We start from the raw sequence: 17932 nt of genomic DNA, 5'->3' as shown, positions 1-17932 counted from the left end.
ACATTTTGGTGTGTTTGACAGACAGCTGCAGGGCAACGCCTCTAGGAATGCACAGCTAGATGGACAAAGTAGAGCACATACCTCTCCCAACAATCCCCTTCTGAATCTACATGTAATTTCTCCAGATCCAGATTTTTATTTGGATGTTCACCTAATTACACTAAAAATGTTAGTCCCCAAACCTGTATGATTTAATTTCATTATGATCCATGAATTATTCTCTGAGGAATCAGCAAAAATGTTGAAAATCTACCTGACCTATGCACATCCAACCACTAGGTTTCATGGTAATTCATCCAGTAGTTATCGTGCAAATCTGCTAAATAACAAACACAGACAAAAGAATCTTAACTAGCCCTACTCTATGTAAAGCTGTATGTATTTATTGAGATGGTGATTTTATTGCTGATGAAGATTTTGGGTTAACCTAATAGACAGTATCTTAATGTTAAGATTAAGTATTTACAGTGATGTTCTAAGTTTTATGAATAAATGAAACTATTAATAAAATTGTATTTTAAAGGAAAATATAGTTAATGAGCATTACTTTAATTTTGCATTTTGCACAAATGATTAAAATTAAAGAAATAAAGATACACAAAACTATTTCTGTAATGTTAATGTCAATAAATAAAATAAAATAAAAAAGAATGAAACCTTTCCAGTACGCTCACAGAGATTAAATCATGTAATTAATCATTTCTTAAACATGTTAATCTAGTTTTATGGGAACGTCACATGTCATTTGAAGCACGCTCCGATTGGTCAAATGTCTCCGTGACAACTTCCGGTAAAATGGAGCACAAGATTTAAACTCTCTCCGCTGAGTAACGTCCGTCTGCTCCTGCTTCTCACTGTAACACCAGCAGCGCGTCAGGTAACTATATCTCCAACCCAATATACCCAGAGGCTCGTGATACTAAATGAAACGCATCGTAAAGGAAACATTTTTAAAATAAAGTCGGTGAATGTAGCGAGGTGCTAACGATAGGTTAGCTAACAGTAGCTACCATCCGCTTCCTCTGTCGTGTAGCTTTGTTTACAGACGGTTCCTCTCCTTTAGCTGAATCACTGAGCTTGATAAGTGGCAGATGGACACGTTAACTCGCAGCTAGCACAGCGTAGCGTATAAATCACATGTTCGACGACAGTGCTGGACTTTAAATGTTAAATGACCGGATCGCTGCTGCTGTTGTCTCAGAGGAGAGGAAACGATGAACGATGACAACCGCCAGCTGTTTGAGAGAGTCGCGAAGAAGATGGGCTGGATGGACAAGGGAGGACTGGACACAGCGGAGAAGAAGGTGAGTCGTGCACTTCAGCAGCATTTCTTCTGTTTAACACCTGGTTGAAAAAGATTTATTATTTATTTAATGAGAGGATTTCATCTTTTTCAATAGAAGCTGAGTAAATGTTTGATTTTGACTCTCACCTTTAGCCAATTAGAATGTTTTGGCAGCGTGCATAGTTTATAATGTCTTCATGTGTAACATGTGTGTTGTACTTCTCTCTCAAGAAGTACAAGTAAGTGTAACGTGGTATTAGTAAATACACTGGTGAACACTATATATACCTACCGTCTCTGTAGTTTGTAAGACAACTCAGCGTTTCAAGGGTTATTATGTACTATGCTACTTCTATTATTGTGATGTGTTTGTGGGACTCATACTTGACATACATCTTAATTTTCATTCACTATGATCTTATAAAGGTTTAAATTGAACCTGTTGAAACCTGCAGAAACGCTGTACCCCATGTGTCTGTCTGTCTCTCTGTCTGCATTGCTTCTAGCTGATCAGCTCAATTGGCAAGACTCGTCTGGGTGCCTTAAATCATCATCGAGCTGTAGATCGTTCAGCTTCGCCCCTCCAGCTCGGCCTCTCTGGAAGTGAGGATGAGAAGGAGAATTATCGCTCCAAAGGCAACGATTACAGAAGCAAGTCTTTGACTGAGTCCAGTGACGATGACTTTGACCAGTGTGAGTGAGTTGAGTTGCATAAATATCTTTAAATTGTACGACGCCGTTTACACAAACACTAATTTGTTCCTTTTGCCAATTTGTTCCTCAGTTCTTGTGGGAAGAGCTACACCGAAAGCTAAGCCGACCGCACAGAGAACTGTTGGGGCTGCAAAGAAAGACAAGTAAGGAAATCATCTTTAAGGAAAATCTTTGTTTTTAGTTTGACCTCTAATCTGTGAGTTTAACTTCCATCCATTGCTCCCTTTTAGTTCAAATGTTCTTGTGGTGAGCTCAGACGATGACGGCAGTTTTGAGACATGTGAGTGTTTTTTTTCTGTTGTCATTATTTGTAACCATTGACAATTACTGACTCAAATGCAAACAGAAAGAAGTTGAGGAAAACATATTCACACTGTGGATCATACTTCACTCAGTTCACCCTTTTGCATATTTAAGTTCTGCAACGAGTGAAAACCCCAAACACCAAGAAAGTGTCCGAGAGTGGAAGTGAAGACAGGTGAGTTGTGTCATATTTGTTTCTAATCTTAAAACCAGCGTCCGTGTCTGGGAACAAACTTTCAAACTGTTTTACCTGTCTTTATCTTTATAGCCTCAAAAACTTCATCGTGGATGAATGCTCATCAGACGACGACTTTATTGAGACAAAACTATCTTTGAAAGGTATAGCATGTGAATTGCTTTCAGTGCTGATGTTGTATTTGCTGAAGAGATGCTGAACTAAATGTGTATAACAATGTTTTTCAGTGCCGAAAAAGAGCAACACTCCAGCACACCAGCCTCCAGTGAGGAGACCACTGTCTCAATGGGACTCTCCTGTCTTTGTTACCGACAGTGACGACGATGATAATGATAATATCGTGGTCAAAAGCACGTGGAGAAGTCGTCACTCGAAACCCAAACCCCCGGCGGAAACCTACAAGAATAATGCTCTGCTGCGTGGTGAAGACGACAGCGCTCCATCACTGCCTTTGCTCCCCAGATCGTCTCTTTGTCCTCCCAAAACTCCAACATCTATGGCGTCTCCTAAGTTTACGTTTTCAGCACCTTCGAAGCTGGTCGAGTCGGCCAGTTCTGAGGAGGAGTTCACATCGCTGCTGGAGAGACTGAAAAAGAAAAACAAACTCACTGGCACTTCATGCTCACCAAAGATCGGCAAAGGTAAGTGTTTGATTTTCATTCATCTATACCACACATTTTAATTCAGGCCGTCATGAGTTCTGACATTAGTTTGACACAAAGTTCAACTTAAATCTTGAAATTTCATGTTTATTCATGAAATCTTTACTCTCGATTTGCAAAAATGGGAAGAAAAGCACTCCTCTTTTTATTTCTCATGCTCTACTCATTTCTTGTGCTTTTTGTTTTGAAATCTAGAGAACAGTATGGAGCCTCCTGTGTTTGTTCCTCCAGTAAAGGCACGCACGACACCAGCCTCTAAATCATTGGGGGAAACACCTCTGCGTGTGAAAGCACCTGGGAAGTCCACCATCATGAAGCCCATGGTCAGTCAGACAGAACCCAGACACGGCCCCATTAGCAGGTACATATGGTCACATGTTTATCTACAATGTTAAATATGAAGCAGCATTTGTGTGTGTGACTCGCTCAGTTTGACTTTTGTTTTCTGATCCTTTGCAGGGTAACATTGTGTAAAACCCCAGGCTGCTTCCTGCAGTCACTTTCAAACCCTGGCTCCAGCTATGGCCGCGGCTTCAAGCAAAGCAAGGAGGAGCTCACCAGAAAACTTTACCTGCTGTACAATACCAGTATATTCGACAGCAAGGTGAAGACGGACAGTTTCCCTTGTTTTGTTTTTATTCATTTCAGAAATATCATCTGATTTGAAATGTGTAAATATTTTAGATTGTTTCACTACTTCGTTGTGTTTTCTTTTTTCCCTGTCATGACTTTTCCAGCTCCCTGTTGATATGTCAGTGACCTGGAATAAGAAAATGCGGAAAACAGCTGGTTACTGTATCACGGGGCAGGAGCGTGGTGGTGGGAACCGCTACGCTCGCATTGAGCTGTCAGAGAAAGTCTGTGATTCTGCAGGTAATGTTTTAATAACTCAGGTAGACTGAAGTAATAAACCAAGTCTGTCCCTAACTGTAAATATGTCTCCGCATCATATTGTCAGTCTTATTTAATTTTCCGTGTCTCCCAGATCGTCTTAGAGACACACTGGTTCATGAGATGTGTCACGCAGCGACGTGGCTGATTAATGGGGTGAGAGATGGGCATGGAAGCTTCTGGAAGCTTTACGCGCGCAAGGCCACATTGGTGCATCCTGAGCTGCCCATGGTCACTCGCTGCCACACTTACGACATCAAGTACAAATTCCAATACCAGTGCACCCGCTGCCAGAATACGTAAGTATTCATTTCCATCTTTCCTTTCCCAGACTTGTGTTTTAATTTCCAATGGGTAATATTCCTAACACGTGGTTCTTCACAGTATCGGGCGCCATTCCAAGTCACTGGACACGCAGAGGTTCGCGTGTGCCCTCTGCACAGGTAATCTTGTCTTGCTGACTCCCTGCAAGCCGCGAGCTCCAGCGCCTTTCGCCAACTTTGTCAAAGAGCATTATGGGACTGTACGACAGGAACTAGCAGGACAAAGCCACGCGGAGGTGATGCGCAAGCTTAGCGCCGACTTCGCCTCAAAGGCTAAACTCAGTCAAAGCTGAGATCCTGAATTTGTCTGTGAGTAACGTTGTGGATTAAGCTGCACACTCACAGGAAACTTGTTCAGATTCTCAAATACCTCAGTCAACTAGTTTTACAACAACGAGCAGCTGTGATTATTGATACTGGATCTATTTTTATACTTTTCCTTTTCGTTTGTGAGTGATTATTGACTGAAACGTGAGCATGTTTGTGTGGGAGTGACTTAGCGTCACATGTTTTTAATATTCTGTCAGTTTGTCATATCCGTTATGAACTCTTTAAATAAATTTCAACTCTGATTGTACATTAAATGGTCCCTTGACATCTGTATGTATGTATATCTACACTATGTATAAGCAATGTGGTCGTTGTATGCCGCAAACAAGTTTACAGCATATTTCTGATTATTTACAATTGACCCGAAAACCCTTTATTTCTGGTGAGTTTAGTTTCAAACTGTTAAAAGTTAAACAGTTTGAGATGAATCTAGTGTCACTAGAGTTTACAGCGCTAAGGTTCAGGAGCAGGGCCTCACCCACCTCTGCTACCCTGTCAGGCCTAAAATATACCCAGTCAACCTGTCACGCTCCATTTGTCTCAGGTTTCTCAACCTGATGTTCCCCTAACCTTCATCCATTCACCCTTCTACCTCATCCCTACCCACATCCCTTCATCCTCACTTCCCTTATCCCTTCTTATTCACTTTGATACATACTTCCTGCAAGTCTGGTTCTAAGGACTGGCTGGGGGACTCGTAATAAGCTTTGGGGGGGGGGGGGGGGGGGGGGGGGGTAATGCCTGATGTGAACCCCACCTCGAGTTTCCTCTCTGCCCAATCACCAGTACATCCTTTCACACCAGCCTATCAGACACATCTTCACCTCGACCCCTTCTCTCGACGTCCAATCCTTTTTCTTCAACATCAAATATTTCAAACCTCTCAATAACCTTTTCTTGTGGCGTGGTGCTTGTGAGGGAAATGACCCTTAAAATAAATGATTGTGTGTGTCTGTGTGTGTGGGTGTGTAGTTGTTTCCCATGACTGCTTATCTGCTATCAGTCAAATATTGACACATGTAGAAAGCAGTCCTGTCCAGATGTATTCATATCTTTTGTATGAATAAGCAAACAGTCCTGATAACAAACACTAGCTCTTGATGAGGTTTTCGATCTCAGGTTCTGACTCTTTGACACAATGAAACTGAGTAAACGGACAATCTGCACTGCTGATGTATAACAGCAAGATGCAGATGAAATCAGTGACGAGAATGAAACGGGTGTGATGCTTCACCATGTTGTGTTTGAAGCAGATATGAGGTTGAGTGTACTGCATCTTTCTTCCCATTTTCAGTGAGGTCAAATTGAATTTAGTTTAAATTGTAGTTTGGACAATCAGAAGCAGAGCACAGTGAGCTTTCCGTCATGGATATCCACTGCAATGTGTCGATACTGGAGAGCCAGATACAGATTGAATCCAGCATCTACCAGCTGATTGAGATGGTCGTCATGTGTGTGAGCTGCAGCTTGAACACCATGATCAGTTTCCCTTTAGCCTGGGTCATCGCACGCTCGCCGTCCCTCCTCAGACACACTCGCTTCCTGCTCCTCGCACATCTCCTCTTGTGCGACTGCTTCCAAGTACGTATAAACTGCTATGTTTGTCTTTTTAAATGAAAGCACGTCTATAGAGCTTCTGTTGATCCTGAGTTTAGAGTGTCTGGTCCATCTTTAAAATTTCAGCAGCTCCTCTGGATGATCAAAGCGGTTCTTCTGAGATCCAGAGAAGGGATGCCAGTGACCCAGTGTCTGATCTTCTGTGCTGCTATCCAGGGCTGCTCATTGGTTTGTAATGTGTTGATTTACTCATATGCAGTTATTTTTCCTTTGTTTAAACTCAGCCACAATATATTTTTATTCTTCAGGATTATCTGCTTTTCTTTCTATTTTATCATTTCCACCATTTGCCACTTTTTTCTTCAATCTATAAAATAATCGGTTTATTACCAAAAGAATCAACAGATCCTTCATGAAAATAATTATTAGTTGTAGTCTTATCTGGTTTAAATTATTTTACAAGTTCATGATTGCAAATTCTTATGGGACCAGCTAACCAAAATGGAGTAGCTGAATTTCTTAATAGAATAATATGAATTGATGAATAATCACTACTGTGGAGAGAATAAGACCAAAGGGTGTCACAGTGAATAAGAGTAAGACATTTTAAACATCTTTAATTGGTCATGTTTAGGTTAAAACCCCCCCAGAGTTTGGCCACGTAGTAGAAGTATGTAGTTTGTTCTCGTCTAATTAATGCTGTGGTCTCTGTAAACAGTCTGTCTGCTCTGACAGGACAAAGTGAGGGCTACATCGAACTTTAATGTCTCTTCTTGTTACACAGGTGGACTTCTTACTGAGCACTGCCCTGGCTGTGGACCGATTTGTTGCTGTCAAGTGGCCTCTGCGCTATGAATTCCTGATCTGTCCTCAGAGGAAGCGAGCAGCTGTTACAGCCATATGGACCTTATCGTTTGTGGGCACTGGTGTGGCTTTGTGTATCAGCCTCAGCACCATCCAGGCGGATTTTTCCTTTTCACGCTGTCGCCCTGTCCTCCTGATGCCCTGCCTGTCAGAGTCGTCGGCCATGCTGCTCTACTGTACCCTGGGAAGCGCTGTGGTGCTGCCTCTCTGCTCCCTGACCATCCTGGGATGCTTCTGCTTGCTCTGCTGGGACATGCACACTGGGCTGCTCTGCTCCAAGAGAGCGTGGGTGACTCTGACCCTCCAGGCTGTTCAGACCCTTCTCTTTTCAGTTCCTGTGATCATGGACAGCTACCTGATCCCTGGACCCCTGCACAGTGATGCTCTCGATATAGCAGCAACCATCACCTACAACCTGGGGGTGTCACTCATCCCTCTGGTCTATGGGTATCGCTCACGGGAGCTGCAGCAGCGGATACGACAGGTTGCACACAGGAGAAAAGTGCCCAACTTAACTTAGACATCCAATCTGCTTTCGAAGACTTCTCAGTTTTTACCTGCACCACCTGAATGAAAGCAACATCTTTCCACAATCATTGCATCAAGCTTTGAATAGCTGAGTCAATATGCTGCTGTACAGTCGCAGCATCTTCCTGCGCTGCGTTTGCATTTCAAAGACAAACAACATGGGTTTTATTAACTGCAGTAGATTGACTTCAAGCTTTTGTGAGTTTTGAAAAAAATTGAGATGAAAACTCAAGCTGTTCAAATACTGATAACCACTGCAAACCTAAAGGATGGTTATAATAGAAATTAAATAAATAAAGGACAGGATAAACCCCTGACACTTGCAAAGCTGATTTGTGGTCATGTTTTACCTCCATGATCGCAAAATGTCTCTTTCTCTATTACACCTCTACCTTTACAAGATGGATAAGTGATAACATGCATTTCCTGGAAAAAATATATACACACTCGAAGGCTCCTTCCAGATTTTTAGGAAAACATGGCGTTCCTTTTTGAGACTAGTATAAGAGTCAGAGTGAGACAGTCCCTCTACATCCCTCTTTGTTATCACAGTCATTATGTATTTATTAAATCTTCCATTTAAATGTCTTTTTTTATTGTTGTACTGATACCGTCTGATTTATCCTTGATAAATAATCATTGCTCTACATTGCAAAGTCATTCTTGTGAGGACACAGACTTCGAGGGGATAAATGAGGATGTTTGGGAGGTGGGCTGGGTAGGGTACCTTTCATAAATGCAATAATTTATAGGATGGAGTTATCAAATATGCTGTAGACAAATGCACCAGTGGACTTATTAAAAAAACAATGAAAACGATATGCTTCAAGATATTTAATTTCTATATTAAACACTAATATGCTGTATATGCACCATACTCTATATCATACAAAACAATCATCTAGATGTACACAATGGAAGGATACATAGTCAATGCTACAAGAAAAACACAACAATCAACCACATTTTTGAAAGATAATGAGACTTGTGGGGAAGGTGTGCAGGTCAGAGAGGTTTGGGCAGCTTCCCTGATTGTGATCACCCCCTTTAAGAGACACAGGCACAAATCCTCAGGTAGCACTGAGGTGAGACAACACGCTCCAGTCGTCAGCAGTGACCCAACAGCTCATGTTACAAATTTCCAGTGCCACATCAGGCATCGTGCAGATGGTAGAATCCTACTACACACACTTTATGTTGTCAATAAAAGCACTGGAAGGTTCTGTGTCATCACGGTGTTGAGGCAGGCACTAAGAATTCCTTGAATAACTTGCATTTTATCAGAATGATCATAAAAATTTGCAGCATTTCACAGAAAGTGTCTTCCTGTTTTTGGCAAATGCAATGGAAATAAATGGAGGATGGATCGGTGGTTCATGACATATAAACCTTTATAAGTGACAATGTATGGCACCTAATAATAAGAGGGAGAATTTTGAGACAGAGTTATAGATATATACGCAAGAGCAGCATTACATGTAAAAACATCGCTCTTCCCCTCTGCACTCCTGACGTCAACAATCCTGACGTCACGCTTCCTTCCTTCAGTACAGGCAGGTTTTCTTCATGATGCGCAGGAACTCCTGCTGGTTGACTTCTCCGTCCCCGTCTCTGTCAGCCTCGTCGATCATCTCCTTCATGAACACAAAACATGAGGACGAAAAGGAGAAGAAGGTTCATGGGAGTTGTTGTCTTTACAGCCATTGCAGATGAAAATCTGTGCGACTCAGACATTAACATTTTATTCATGTTACGCAGCAAGTGGCACTGAATGATCCTGGTACGTTACAAGTGACCAATAGAAACAGTCGACTGGCTAAATGTGTGTTTCCTTCATAATACAACAGACAAAGCTAAAGTGTAAAGAGGATATGACACAATTAAAAGGCAACTAAAATGAAATGTCCCGGTACCTTGAGTGAAAAAAAACAAGCCTGCCTGTTTTCATTGAGTAGGAGTGTCAGTACATGTGAACACTGCTTTTTTTACATGCTCTTACCCGCAGCTCTTCATCTGTCAGGTTCTCTCCGAGCTCTTTGGCCACTCTCTTCAGATTCTTGAAGGAGATCTTTCCGGTCTCGTCATCGTCAAACAGACGGAACGCTTTCAGGATCTCTTCTTTGGAGTCTTTCTCTGCCTGAGAGGGAAGAAGGAGATCGGCTTTACCATGAGCTACAGTCATGTAGTGGTTAAAACAACAACAACTACAACAAAACAACAGAAAGACAACATCAGCTTTAGAAGTGTGTGTGTGTATGTCAGACTGCTCATAAAGAAGAGCTCAGATTTCACTCTGAGGCCAAAATTAGTCTTTAACTTAAAACAAATAATAATGTGACATTTGTTTTGATGATGAACTCTATGACCACTCTATCTATCTATCTATCTATCTATCTATCTATCTATCTATCTATCTATCTATCTATCTATCTATCTATCTATCAGCTTTATTGGTCAGTATAGGGCTGACAAGGTGAAGTGGGGGCTTATATAAATGAGCTTATTGAATAAAATGTCAGCACATTAACACCTAATATAGAAACTTTACCATTTTCTGTGTCATGACACTGAGGAAGTCGACAAAGGAGACCCTCCCTGTTCCGCCCTTATCCACCTCACCAATCATCTTCTTGATCTCCTCTTTCTTCGGTTCGAACCCCAGAGCTCTCATCGCAACCTGGAGGAACATAAACACACAAGTACACATTGAAAAACTCCCTGACACATGTTGAATGTGTTCGCTGTTTCAGCTTTTGACTTCATTTTCTCACCTTGAGCTCTTTGACATCGATGAAACCAGAACCATCGGTGTCAAACAGCTCGAAGGCCTCTCTGATCTCCTGCTTCTGCTCCTCGGTCAGCTCTGCTTTGGGGGTGGTCTTCTTACGAGGAGGGGGCACAGGTCCCTGCAGGGAGGGTCTCTTGGCACTGGTCGCCTGATGTGGACACAGGAAGAAAATGAAAATATGGAATCACCACATCTATGATGACATCACAATCAGAGAGATTTCTGGGAGAGAGAAAAAAGCATTTAGTCAGATTTGTGGGACATAATAAGGAATAATCTAAACATCCACAACCTATGGCAACAGGATTATGTTATTATTAGAGTATTAGAGATGTTCACTCACCATTAGTGTCTGTGGATTTGACTGACTGAGAGAAGAAACTGCTAATCTATGAAACGATCAATGTTTTCCTCTGGGCGATGAAGCCTCCCTGTCATTTAGTGAGGAGGAGAAGAGGAGACGGTGTCTGTTTCACATCAGCAGCTCACATTCATCCACTCACTGCACTGGACACAAGCTACAACAAGAAAAAAAACAACCTGCTGTTTATTTCTCAGGAGCAGCAGATAGATAATAAGGAGCAAATTAACGTCGGTAGCTGCAGCATGCAGAGGATCAGCTGCCCGATGGAGTCTGGGTGTTTGATTTAGCAGAGGACAGAGCCCAGGGTGGGTTTATGACAGCTTCAGTACTCAGGCGGGGTCCACAGGCACAAGCTGGGGTAGAAATGAAACACACCAGTCGGGCGAGGAGATGATTGGCTGCTGTAAATCACGGGGCTCAAGACACGATCCGAAAATACAGAGCTGCAGAGAGTGGTGTTAAATCTACCGCAGAAATATACAATGCTAAACAGAATATGAATAGTGGGGAAGTGTTTCTGTCACATTTATACGCAAAATATATCAGATTACACACATTATAATATAAATGGTGCATTTACTCATACTCTGAAATTGACTCAATACACCCTCTGGTGTCGGCCGGCCACAAAGCATCCATACATTGTTAATAGAGGCTTTATGATAATAATAATAATAATAATAATAATAATAATAATAATAATAATAATAATAATAATAATAATAATAATAATGATAATCATAATGATAATATAAATCATCATTATTATAAAGAGATAATATATAATAATTCAGTTCTTATTCACATCAAATGCTGCCTTTGTTGCCAAGAGTGTCATCAGATTAGCAGTTTCTTCTCTCAGTTATATATATACATATATATATAGAATATATATATATATATGTATATATATAAACACATTATTTTTTACGATTCTTCACAATGAAAAGTTGAACCTTGACCAATGACTTTATTCTCACACTGCAGATATTTTTCCTGTTTCTACGCTATATATATTTTTATTCGCTTCATATTTTAAATATTTTATATTTTGATATTCCTTAATTTGACTATTGCTGCTGTGATATTGCAGATTTTCCCATTGTGGGACTTATCTTATCTTAACAAAATGAGTTTCTTCTTGTTCTCTACTGTCCTTTTTATTGTGAACTGTGTAATGCTCTGTTTTGTAAGATAATGATTTGCAAAGACTGAGTTGGTTTCTAATGTTTGAAACTAATGATTCAGAGAGCTGGGAGATGAGGGGAAAACAACTCTTTACCCAATCAATTTGTTCATGTATAGTTCTGTGAGTGTAAGTTCATCTGGAATATCTTTAGATTTGATTCCCTTTTTGTGTGTGTCTTTTTGTTTTCCCAATCTGTTTTAAAATGTAATACTAGAAGATGTATGGGGTGCCTTGTAAAAAAGGGGTGGGACAAATACTTTGGCATGAATTAAAAAACATGCCTGTATAACGGTCCTCTGCACGTTCATCCATATTCTGTGATATGTACTCAGTGGCCACTTTATTAGGTACTCTACAATATAATACAATCAAATGCAACCTCTCTGCTATTAACTCTACTTTTCCTATAGTTTATACATTTTCACCTTTTCCCCTCGGACGTGTCAAAAGGGTGATAATTCTACTTCTACACCACTATACCATCTTTACAAGAGAGGGCAAATTATTTGAAACTTTTTAATATCATGTCCTCTAGTGCAACACACTATAAAACAAACACAATAATCCCATTTGCAGTGACAGTGTAAGTGTATCTATGTATTTTTACACACATTTTCTGCAGTCATCTTTTACTCTTCGCAGTGTTGTTTTCTATCCCTCCTGCTGTAATAATATTCTAAGAATAAAACACTTTATTTATACAGCACTTTTCTTAACAGGGTTACAGTGCTTTAACACAAAATGGTAAACAGAGGAAATAAAAGCAACAAAACGAGGAAGATCAAATAAACAGAAATGAAAATACACACAACATTATTCTCCATCAGCCTTTTATTACTGTAGGTTTCTGTTCTAACACAAAACTGCTGCTGGAAAAAACATCAATATTGAATTGAACTCAGGGGGTGTGGTCTTTTAGCTGGGAAGGGTTTAGAAACAGCTTGTGACCCCTGATTGGCTCAGATTGTGGCGTTCTTTGACGTATTCGGAACGCGATTGGCTGTCTGCGGACGTCAGCTCCGTGCTGAGCGTGGGCTCCACCAATCACAGAGCAGCTCTCACTCAGCTGATACACACGGTGCACGGGCTGCACGCGGGACGCTTGTTCTCTACCAGGACTTCAGGTGAGTGAGAGCAGCAGCTTATTTCAAGTTCAAACTCAGGTTTAATCAATATTAAACCTCATTTGTGTGTGTTGGCCATTTACTATGACTGCTTATTACAAACTGCTGCAGAGAAAAACGGTTCTTTCCTCAGAGTGTCTGTAGTTCGATTCCTGCTCTCACCTGTTGATCACTTCTGCTCCTCATGGCCACACGGGTTCGACCGGTGAGTAGCATGAGAAACATTCATGTCGATGACATGATGATTCAAGATGCTGTTTATCCCCCTGTCACGCGTTGATCATGTTTGTCGTGCAGAGCAATAAGCGCTGCACAGTGGTCGGGGGCTCCGGGTTCCTGGGCAGACACCTGGTGGAGAAGCTGCTGGACAGAGGCTACACCGTGTCCGTGTTTGACATCCGTCAGAGCTACGAGCTGCCCGGGGTCACCTTCCACCAGGGAGACCTGTGTGACCCACAGGTAACACTGTCCTGACCTGTGTGCACCCTGCTGAGACCTAAGGCCTGACCTGGCACTGAATCAAACGCACCCAAGTCTAATGTCTTGAATTTTTAAGATTCTGTAGCAACACAAATCAGTATCAGTGTCACATACCCAAAGTAGAAGGGCCCTCACGGAGCCAGTGATGTGCACAGACATTTTCAGGGGACATTGCACTCACCTGACAAAAGGGCAACAACTATTACTATTTCAAAAGACCACATGAGACTTTCAATACTTTGACCCACACCTATGACCTTTTGAATACAATAGTCTTCTGTGTTGTTGTGAGGCAGGCTCTGTTACGGGCCCTGAGAGATGTGTCCCTGGTCTTCCACTGTGCGTCTCCAGCCCCTGGCAGTGACAACCGTGCACTGTTTGAGACCGTCAACATCCAGGGCACACGCACCGTGATTCAGGCCTGCATTGAGGCTGGGGTACAGGTGAGGCATCCAGGGGATCAGAGACCTCCATCAGTTTTGTTATGGTTTTAAACGTGTTTGCTTTTGGCAGAAATTGGTCCTGACCAGCAGTGCCAGTGTGGTGTTTGAAGGGACAGACATTAAGAATGGAAGAGAGGACCTGCCATATGCTAAGAAGCCCATCGACTACTACACAGAGACCAAGATCGAGCAGGAGAAGGTAGGAGAGGAGTGTTTTTCATTTCACTTGACTGGTTTCATCACTGTGGTTAGACCGATCCCAGCAGATGCTCATCACATGATGTGAGAACAAATGTGATTTTTGATTGACTCAGTGATTAGTTTTTAGTTTTCTCCTTCCTTTCTGAGATCTGCATCAATTCTTATTTTACTGTTTGTCTTTTATTTTTTTTATCAGTATCCCTAATCAACATAATATCAACATCACTAGTATTTCCTTGGCTTCCTTTGTTATTTGTGTGTCATCTGCCTCATCACCTTCACTCCGACACTCTTTGTCTGCGTTGTAGTTGGTCCTCGCAGCTTGTGACAAGGAGAAAGGTTTCCTCACCGTCGCCATCCGGCCTCACGGCATCTTTGGCCCTCGGGACCCACAGCTGGTTCCTATCCTGGTGGACACGGCTCGTAGGGGAAAGATGAAGTTCATCATTGGGTAAGCCACTATCAGGTCACTGCATAGTTGCTGTTCTATAAATAGAAATATAACAAGCTACTCTTACTTCTGCAGCATTAAACTTTATGTGACCGATATGGATTTTTGGAGGCTGATAGCGATAATGGGAAGTAAAGCATTTATGATGTGGATGTATATGTGTATTTATATATGTTGGGTTGTGACATACTGTATTTTCAATGTACCTTTTATAGCACTTTCTGCACATGAAAGGTAAGATTAATTTCTGCCTTGACAAAGGTAGACAATAAAGTATTTTCTATTCTATTGTTAGTAGTGAGGTAGTTATTCAGCCCATAGCTTGTACCATTGTGCAGAGGGAGAGTTGACTCTTGTTTTCTAAATTACTCTCCACTCAGTATTTCTCTTTTATTTCATCTCTCTCAGTGATGGGACTAATCTGGTGGATTTCACCTTCGTGGAGAATGTGGTTCATGGACACATCCTGGCTGCTGAGCGCCTGAGGCCTGACTCCCCCATATGTGGAAAAGTAAGTAAAAGTGACGTTTAAAGACAAAGATTTGACAAGATTCGGCTTCAGGATCCATCTTCCATGTGAGTCTGTGGCGTCTTTGTAAGATCAAACATCGGGTCTTTTATCTCCTCCTTCACTTTCAGCCGTACCACATCACCAATGACGAGCCGGTGAGATTCTGGGACTTCATGTCTGAGGTGCTGGTGGGGCTGGGATACGCCGCTCCTCGCTACCACCTCCCCTACATCCTTGTGTATGGACTGGCCCTGCTCCTCTGGCTGCTGGCCCTCATCCTGCGCCCCCTAGTGTCCATAAAACCCACATTTACTCCAATGAGAGTGGCCCTGGCTGGAACCCACCACTACTACAGCTGTGAACGAGCCAAGCAGGACATGGGCTACAAACCTGTGGTCGGTCTGAAGGAGGCGATCGCCCGCACAGTGCAGAGCTACCCTCACCTCAGACAAGGGGCGTGACGTTACCACGGAGATGAAGACTGTAGAGACATGTGATGCTGTGGATGTCAGTACAGTTATGTGCGTGGTGAGAATAAGGGGATCAAGTCACACTGAATGGACAAATCAAAATTAGAAACGTTTTTCTTTGTCCAAACCTGTTTGTTAATGGTCATGTGTGAGTTTCACCAGCAGATGGCAGCAGAGACAGTCCTTGTTTTGGTTATCACCTTACAGTCTGATATTAGAAAAGTTTGAAAGCACTTAGAAAAGAATTTATGTAAACTTAAAGTTATCTTACCTTGTGGAAAATGTTCACAAGTCACTTGTGTACTGTACACACACTGAGATGCTGCTGATTCATCCAAATGCCTTAATACAAGATTGTTCTCCTGATAAAACTGGCATGAAAATGTTTTTTTTTACAACAACAACTACCCTTACCTTACAAGTCATGCCCCCAAAAGAATGTAGACAGGAATGTTGTTATCCAACGCCTGATTTTGAATTAAAGAAAGCTTCAATGCTACAGCACACAGTGATCCAACTTATGGCTTTAGCTTGTGATGGCCCCTTTCTTGTTTAAACAAGATATTTACCCCCAATCCCATCACAATGTTGCATACATATATAAAAATGGTTCTCTGTGCTTTATGTTGAAGAATGTGATTGAGCCCCGAACTCATCCTCATCCAAATCTCTAGAATCAGTGAGAACTGCGGCTATGAGCCGAGCGCTATCGTTTCAAACCAGTGGCTGAATAAAAGCAAATCCCCACAGTTGAAATACACAGGATATTACAGGTCATATTTAATAGCATTGATTCCCACATTTTCAAGTTTGTCTTAGAATAAAACTCATTCCCATATTGTTAAAGGTTTTGGTCCATGTAGTTGTTCCTGCCTGTCTGTATTCAATCTAAAGGAGATTATCTTAATGTGATTGTGATGTAATAGACAGTCCTCAACATGTGTAATAATATAATCTGAATTTCTCACTAAAAATACTTGAACCACCCCCTTGTTAAAATCACACATTAATTCAGGCATTTTAACACAATTAGAATGACAACAGAGCACACACCTCCACCAGGTCCCAACAGTTCCCTTACATTCATTCAAGCTGCACCAAATTTCACACTCAGTTCCCTTAACATGTCTGATTAGTTTTTTCTCATCAAGATCTTTTAATTATTCTCTGGGAAATAACTGAAAATATTTAAAAAATCCCCTATTTCACAATGTTAAAGAAAGTGCAAAAAGACTTCCGATCCACTCCAAACCTGACCTTGGCCCATATCACATCCTTCCCCCAAGTTCCAAGGAAATTAGTTCTGTAGTTTTTGCGTAATCCTGCTGCTCGGGCGACATAACAAGGATTCTTTTATGAGTAGGAGGAAGGATTGCAGTTATCATTTACTGCGATTGTACATAGGAGCATGTGAGCAGACTTACAAATGAGATGCTCAGTCATCAAACATCAAATCAAGCTAATGTTGGGTAAACACATACATTTGGACCAAAGTATTTGTTTAGATGCATTCATCCTGTTTTTCTCAGCTTCCAGACACAGTTTTTTATTTCCACTGTGATCCTGCAGTGACTCTGCCTCTCTGGCATCTGTTCTATCAGCGTAGGCAAATCACTGGAGTACTGAACACAATAATGGGATGGGCAATGAAAATGCATCACGAGCTACGATCCCTCAATTGCCACATTCGTTCTGTCATCCTGTCATTTTCATAATGACGAAGGTGTGAGGTAGTGTCACAAATGTGTGGATATCAGAGTGACTCATTTTCATGTCTCTAATGTTTAATGTGTTAATTAGCTTCGATGGATATTGGCTTTTTTTTCGAAGTCAATAATTTTTCTCATTCCTCTCCTTGGCGTGGTGACATCGAGGTGGGGGTTAGGTTCAGATACTTTGCATTCTTGTTTTTAATTCTACGCAAGCAGCACCCAAATGATTCACAGCGAGAGTCAACCGGGCAAGGCCGTCCGACTGGTTTTCTCGAGGGACAGGGATCCAGGCAGATAATAGAGTGGAGCGTTGACACTTGCCAGGGTGTTTTTTTTTTTTTACCAGAGTGAAACTTTGGCTCTCAGACTTGCTAATTTCCTCTTCCACCTACTCTCTGTGAGATGTTGCGAAATGGACCCACACCCTGTTTGTGATATGAAACAGCTTCGTAGATGTGCGCACAGCGTGTGTGAGATTGTTTTTATATTGTTCAGAGCCGGTGAGGGGTTGGTCTCCATGTTGAGTGCACACTGAGGCCTCTCAGA

General features: G+C 41.7%; 4 protein-coding genes across 6 annotated transcripts; 3 read left to right on the top strand and 1 right to left on the bottom strand.

Annotated features, from left to right (window-relative positions):
• The first annotated feature begins 755 nt into the window (after positions 1-755).
• On the top strand, positions 756-4958 carry gcna (germ cell nuclear acidic peptidase). 2 transcript variants are annotated; one of them, XM_020094180.2, is made up of 13 exons: positions 756-877; positions 1202-1304; positions 1792-1978; positions 2070-2142; positions 2230-2279; positions 2417-2477; positions 2571-2641; positions 2726-3139; positions 3356-3521; positions 3620-3764; positions 3898-4033; positions 4146-4350; positions 4436-4958. In XM_020094180.2, the coding sequence occupies exons 2-13, from the start codon at positions 1215-1217 to the stop codon at positions 4665-4667; spliced, it is 1830 nt and encodes a 609-aa protein (XP_019949739.2). In that variant the 5' UTR covers positions 756-877; positions 1202-1214; the 3' UTR covers positions 4668-4958. The 2 variants fall into 2 exon arrangements, with proteins under 2 accessions (XP_019949739.2, XP_019950547.2); XM_020094988.2 differs by having other exon boundaries at positions 787-877; positions 1792-1982.
• Positions 4959-6003: 1045 nt separating this feature from the next.
• LOC109637186 (adenosine receptor A2b-like) lies at positions 6004-7733 on the top strand. The gene is made up of 3 exons (XM_020099432.2): positions 6004-6285; positions 6388-6489; positions 7046-7733. The coding sequence occupies exons 1-3, from the start codon at positions 6070-6072 to the stop codon at positions 7643-7645; spliced, it is 918 nt and encodes a 305-aa protein (XP_019954991.2). The 5' UTR covers positions 6004-6069; the 3' UTR covers positions 7646-7733.
• A 739-nt stretch (positions 7734-8472) lies between these two features.
• On the bottom strand, positions 8473-11186 carry cetn2 (centrin, EF-hand protein, 2). The gene is made up of 5 exons (XM_020089527.2): positions 10785-11186; positions 10425-10589; positions 10202-10330; positions 9653-9790; positions 8473-9287 (listed from the first exon to the last, which is right to left on the bottom strand). Exons 1-5 carry the CDS (start codon positions 10785-10787, stop codon positions 9198-9200), a joined length of 525 nt encoding a protein of 174 aa, XP_019945086.1. The 5' UTR covers positions 10788-11186; the 3' UTR covers positions 8473-9197.
• A 1793-nt stretch (positions 11187-12979) lies between these two features.
• nsdhl (NAD(P) dependent steroid dehydrogenase-like) lies at positions 12980-16045 on the top strand. Of its 2 annotated transcripts, XM_020078540.2 has the most exons (8): positions 12980-13118; positions 13230-13323; positions 13416-13577; positions 13895-14041; positions 14112-14240; positions 14551-14693; positions 15102-15204; positions 15333-16045. In XM_020078540.2, the coding sequence occupies exons 2-8, from the start codon at positions 13303-13305 to the stop codon at positions 15663-15665; spliced, it is 1038 nt and encodes a 345-aa protein (XP_019934099.2). In that variant the 5' UTR covers positions 12980-13118; positions 13230-13302; the 3' UTR covers positions 15666-16045. The 2 variants fall into 2 exon arrangements, with proteins under 2 accessions (XP_019934099.2, XP_069387515.1); XM_069531414.1 differs by lacking the exon at positions 12980-13118 and having other exon boundaries at positions 13160-13323.
• Positions 16046-17932: the final 1887 nt, after the last annotated feature.

This window comes from Paralichthys olivaceus, chromosome 9, assembly GCF_024713975.1.
Source record: "Paralichthys olivaceus isolate ysfri-2021 chromosome 9, ASM2471397v2, whole genome shotgun sequence".
Taxonomy (NCBI): Eukaryota; Metazoa; Chordata; class Actinopteri; order Pleuronectiformes; family Paralichthyidae; genus Paralichthys; species Paralichthys olivaceus.
This window is presented reverse-complemented; position numbering and strand designations above follow the sequence as displayed.

Excerpts from the sequence above, each read along its gene's own strand:
- gcna (XM_020094180.2), top strand. The coding sequence starts at position 1,215 with ATGAACGATGACAACCGCCAGCTGTTTGAGAGAGTCGCGAAGAAGATG. Across the intron at positions 2,280-2,416 it reads TGACGGCAGTTTTGAGACAT|TTCTGCAACGAGTGAAAACC; the intron begins GTGAGTGTTTTT and ends TGCATATTTAAG. Across the intron at positions 3,522-3,619 it reads AGACACGGCCCCATTAGCAG|GGTAACATTGTGTAAAACCC; the intron begins GTACATATGGTC and ends GATCCTTTGCAG.
- LOC109637186 (XM_020099432.2), top strand. The coding sequence starts at position 6,070 with ATGGATATCCACTGCAATGTGTCGATACTGGAGAGCCAGATACAGATT. Across the intron at positions 6,286-6,387 it reads TCTTGTGCGACTGCTTCCAA|CAGCTCCTCTGGATGATCAA; the intron begins GTACGTATAAAC and ends TTAAAATTTCAG. Across the intron at positions 6,490-7,045 it reads CTATCCAGGGCTGCTCATTG|GTGGACTTCTTACTGAGCAC; the intron begins GTTTGTAATGTG and ends CTTGTTACACAG.
- cetn2 (XM_020089527.2), bottom strand. Across the intron at positions 10,331-10,424 it reads TCGATGTCAAAGAGCTCAAG|GTTGCGATGAGAGCTCTGGG; the intron begins GTGAGAAAATGA and ends ATGTTCCTCCAG. Across the intron at positions 9,288-9,652 it reads TGACAGATGAAGAGCTGCGG|GAGATGATCGACGAGGCTGA; the intron begins GTAAGAGCATGT and ends GTGTTCATGAAG.
- nsdhl (XM_020078540.2), top strand. The coding sequence starts at position 13,303 with ATGGCCACACGGGTTCGACCG. Across the intron at positions 14,694-15,101 it reads AAGATGAAGTTCATCATTGG|TGATGGGACTAATCTGGTGG; the intron begins GTAAGCCACTAT and ends CATCTCTCTCAG. Across the intron at positions 15,205-15,332 it reads ACTCCCCCATATGTGGAAAA|CCGTACCACATCACCAATGA; the intron begins GTAAGTAAAAGT and ends CTTCACTTTCAG.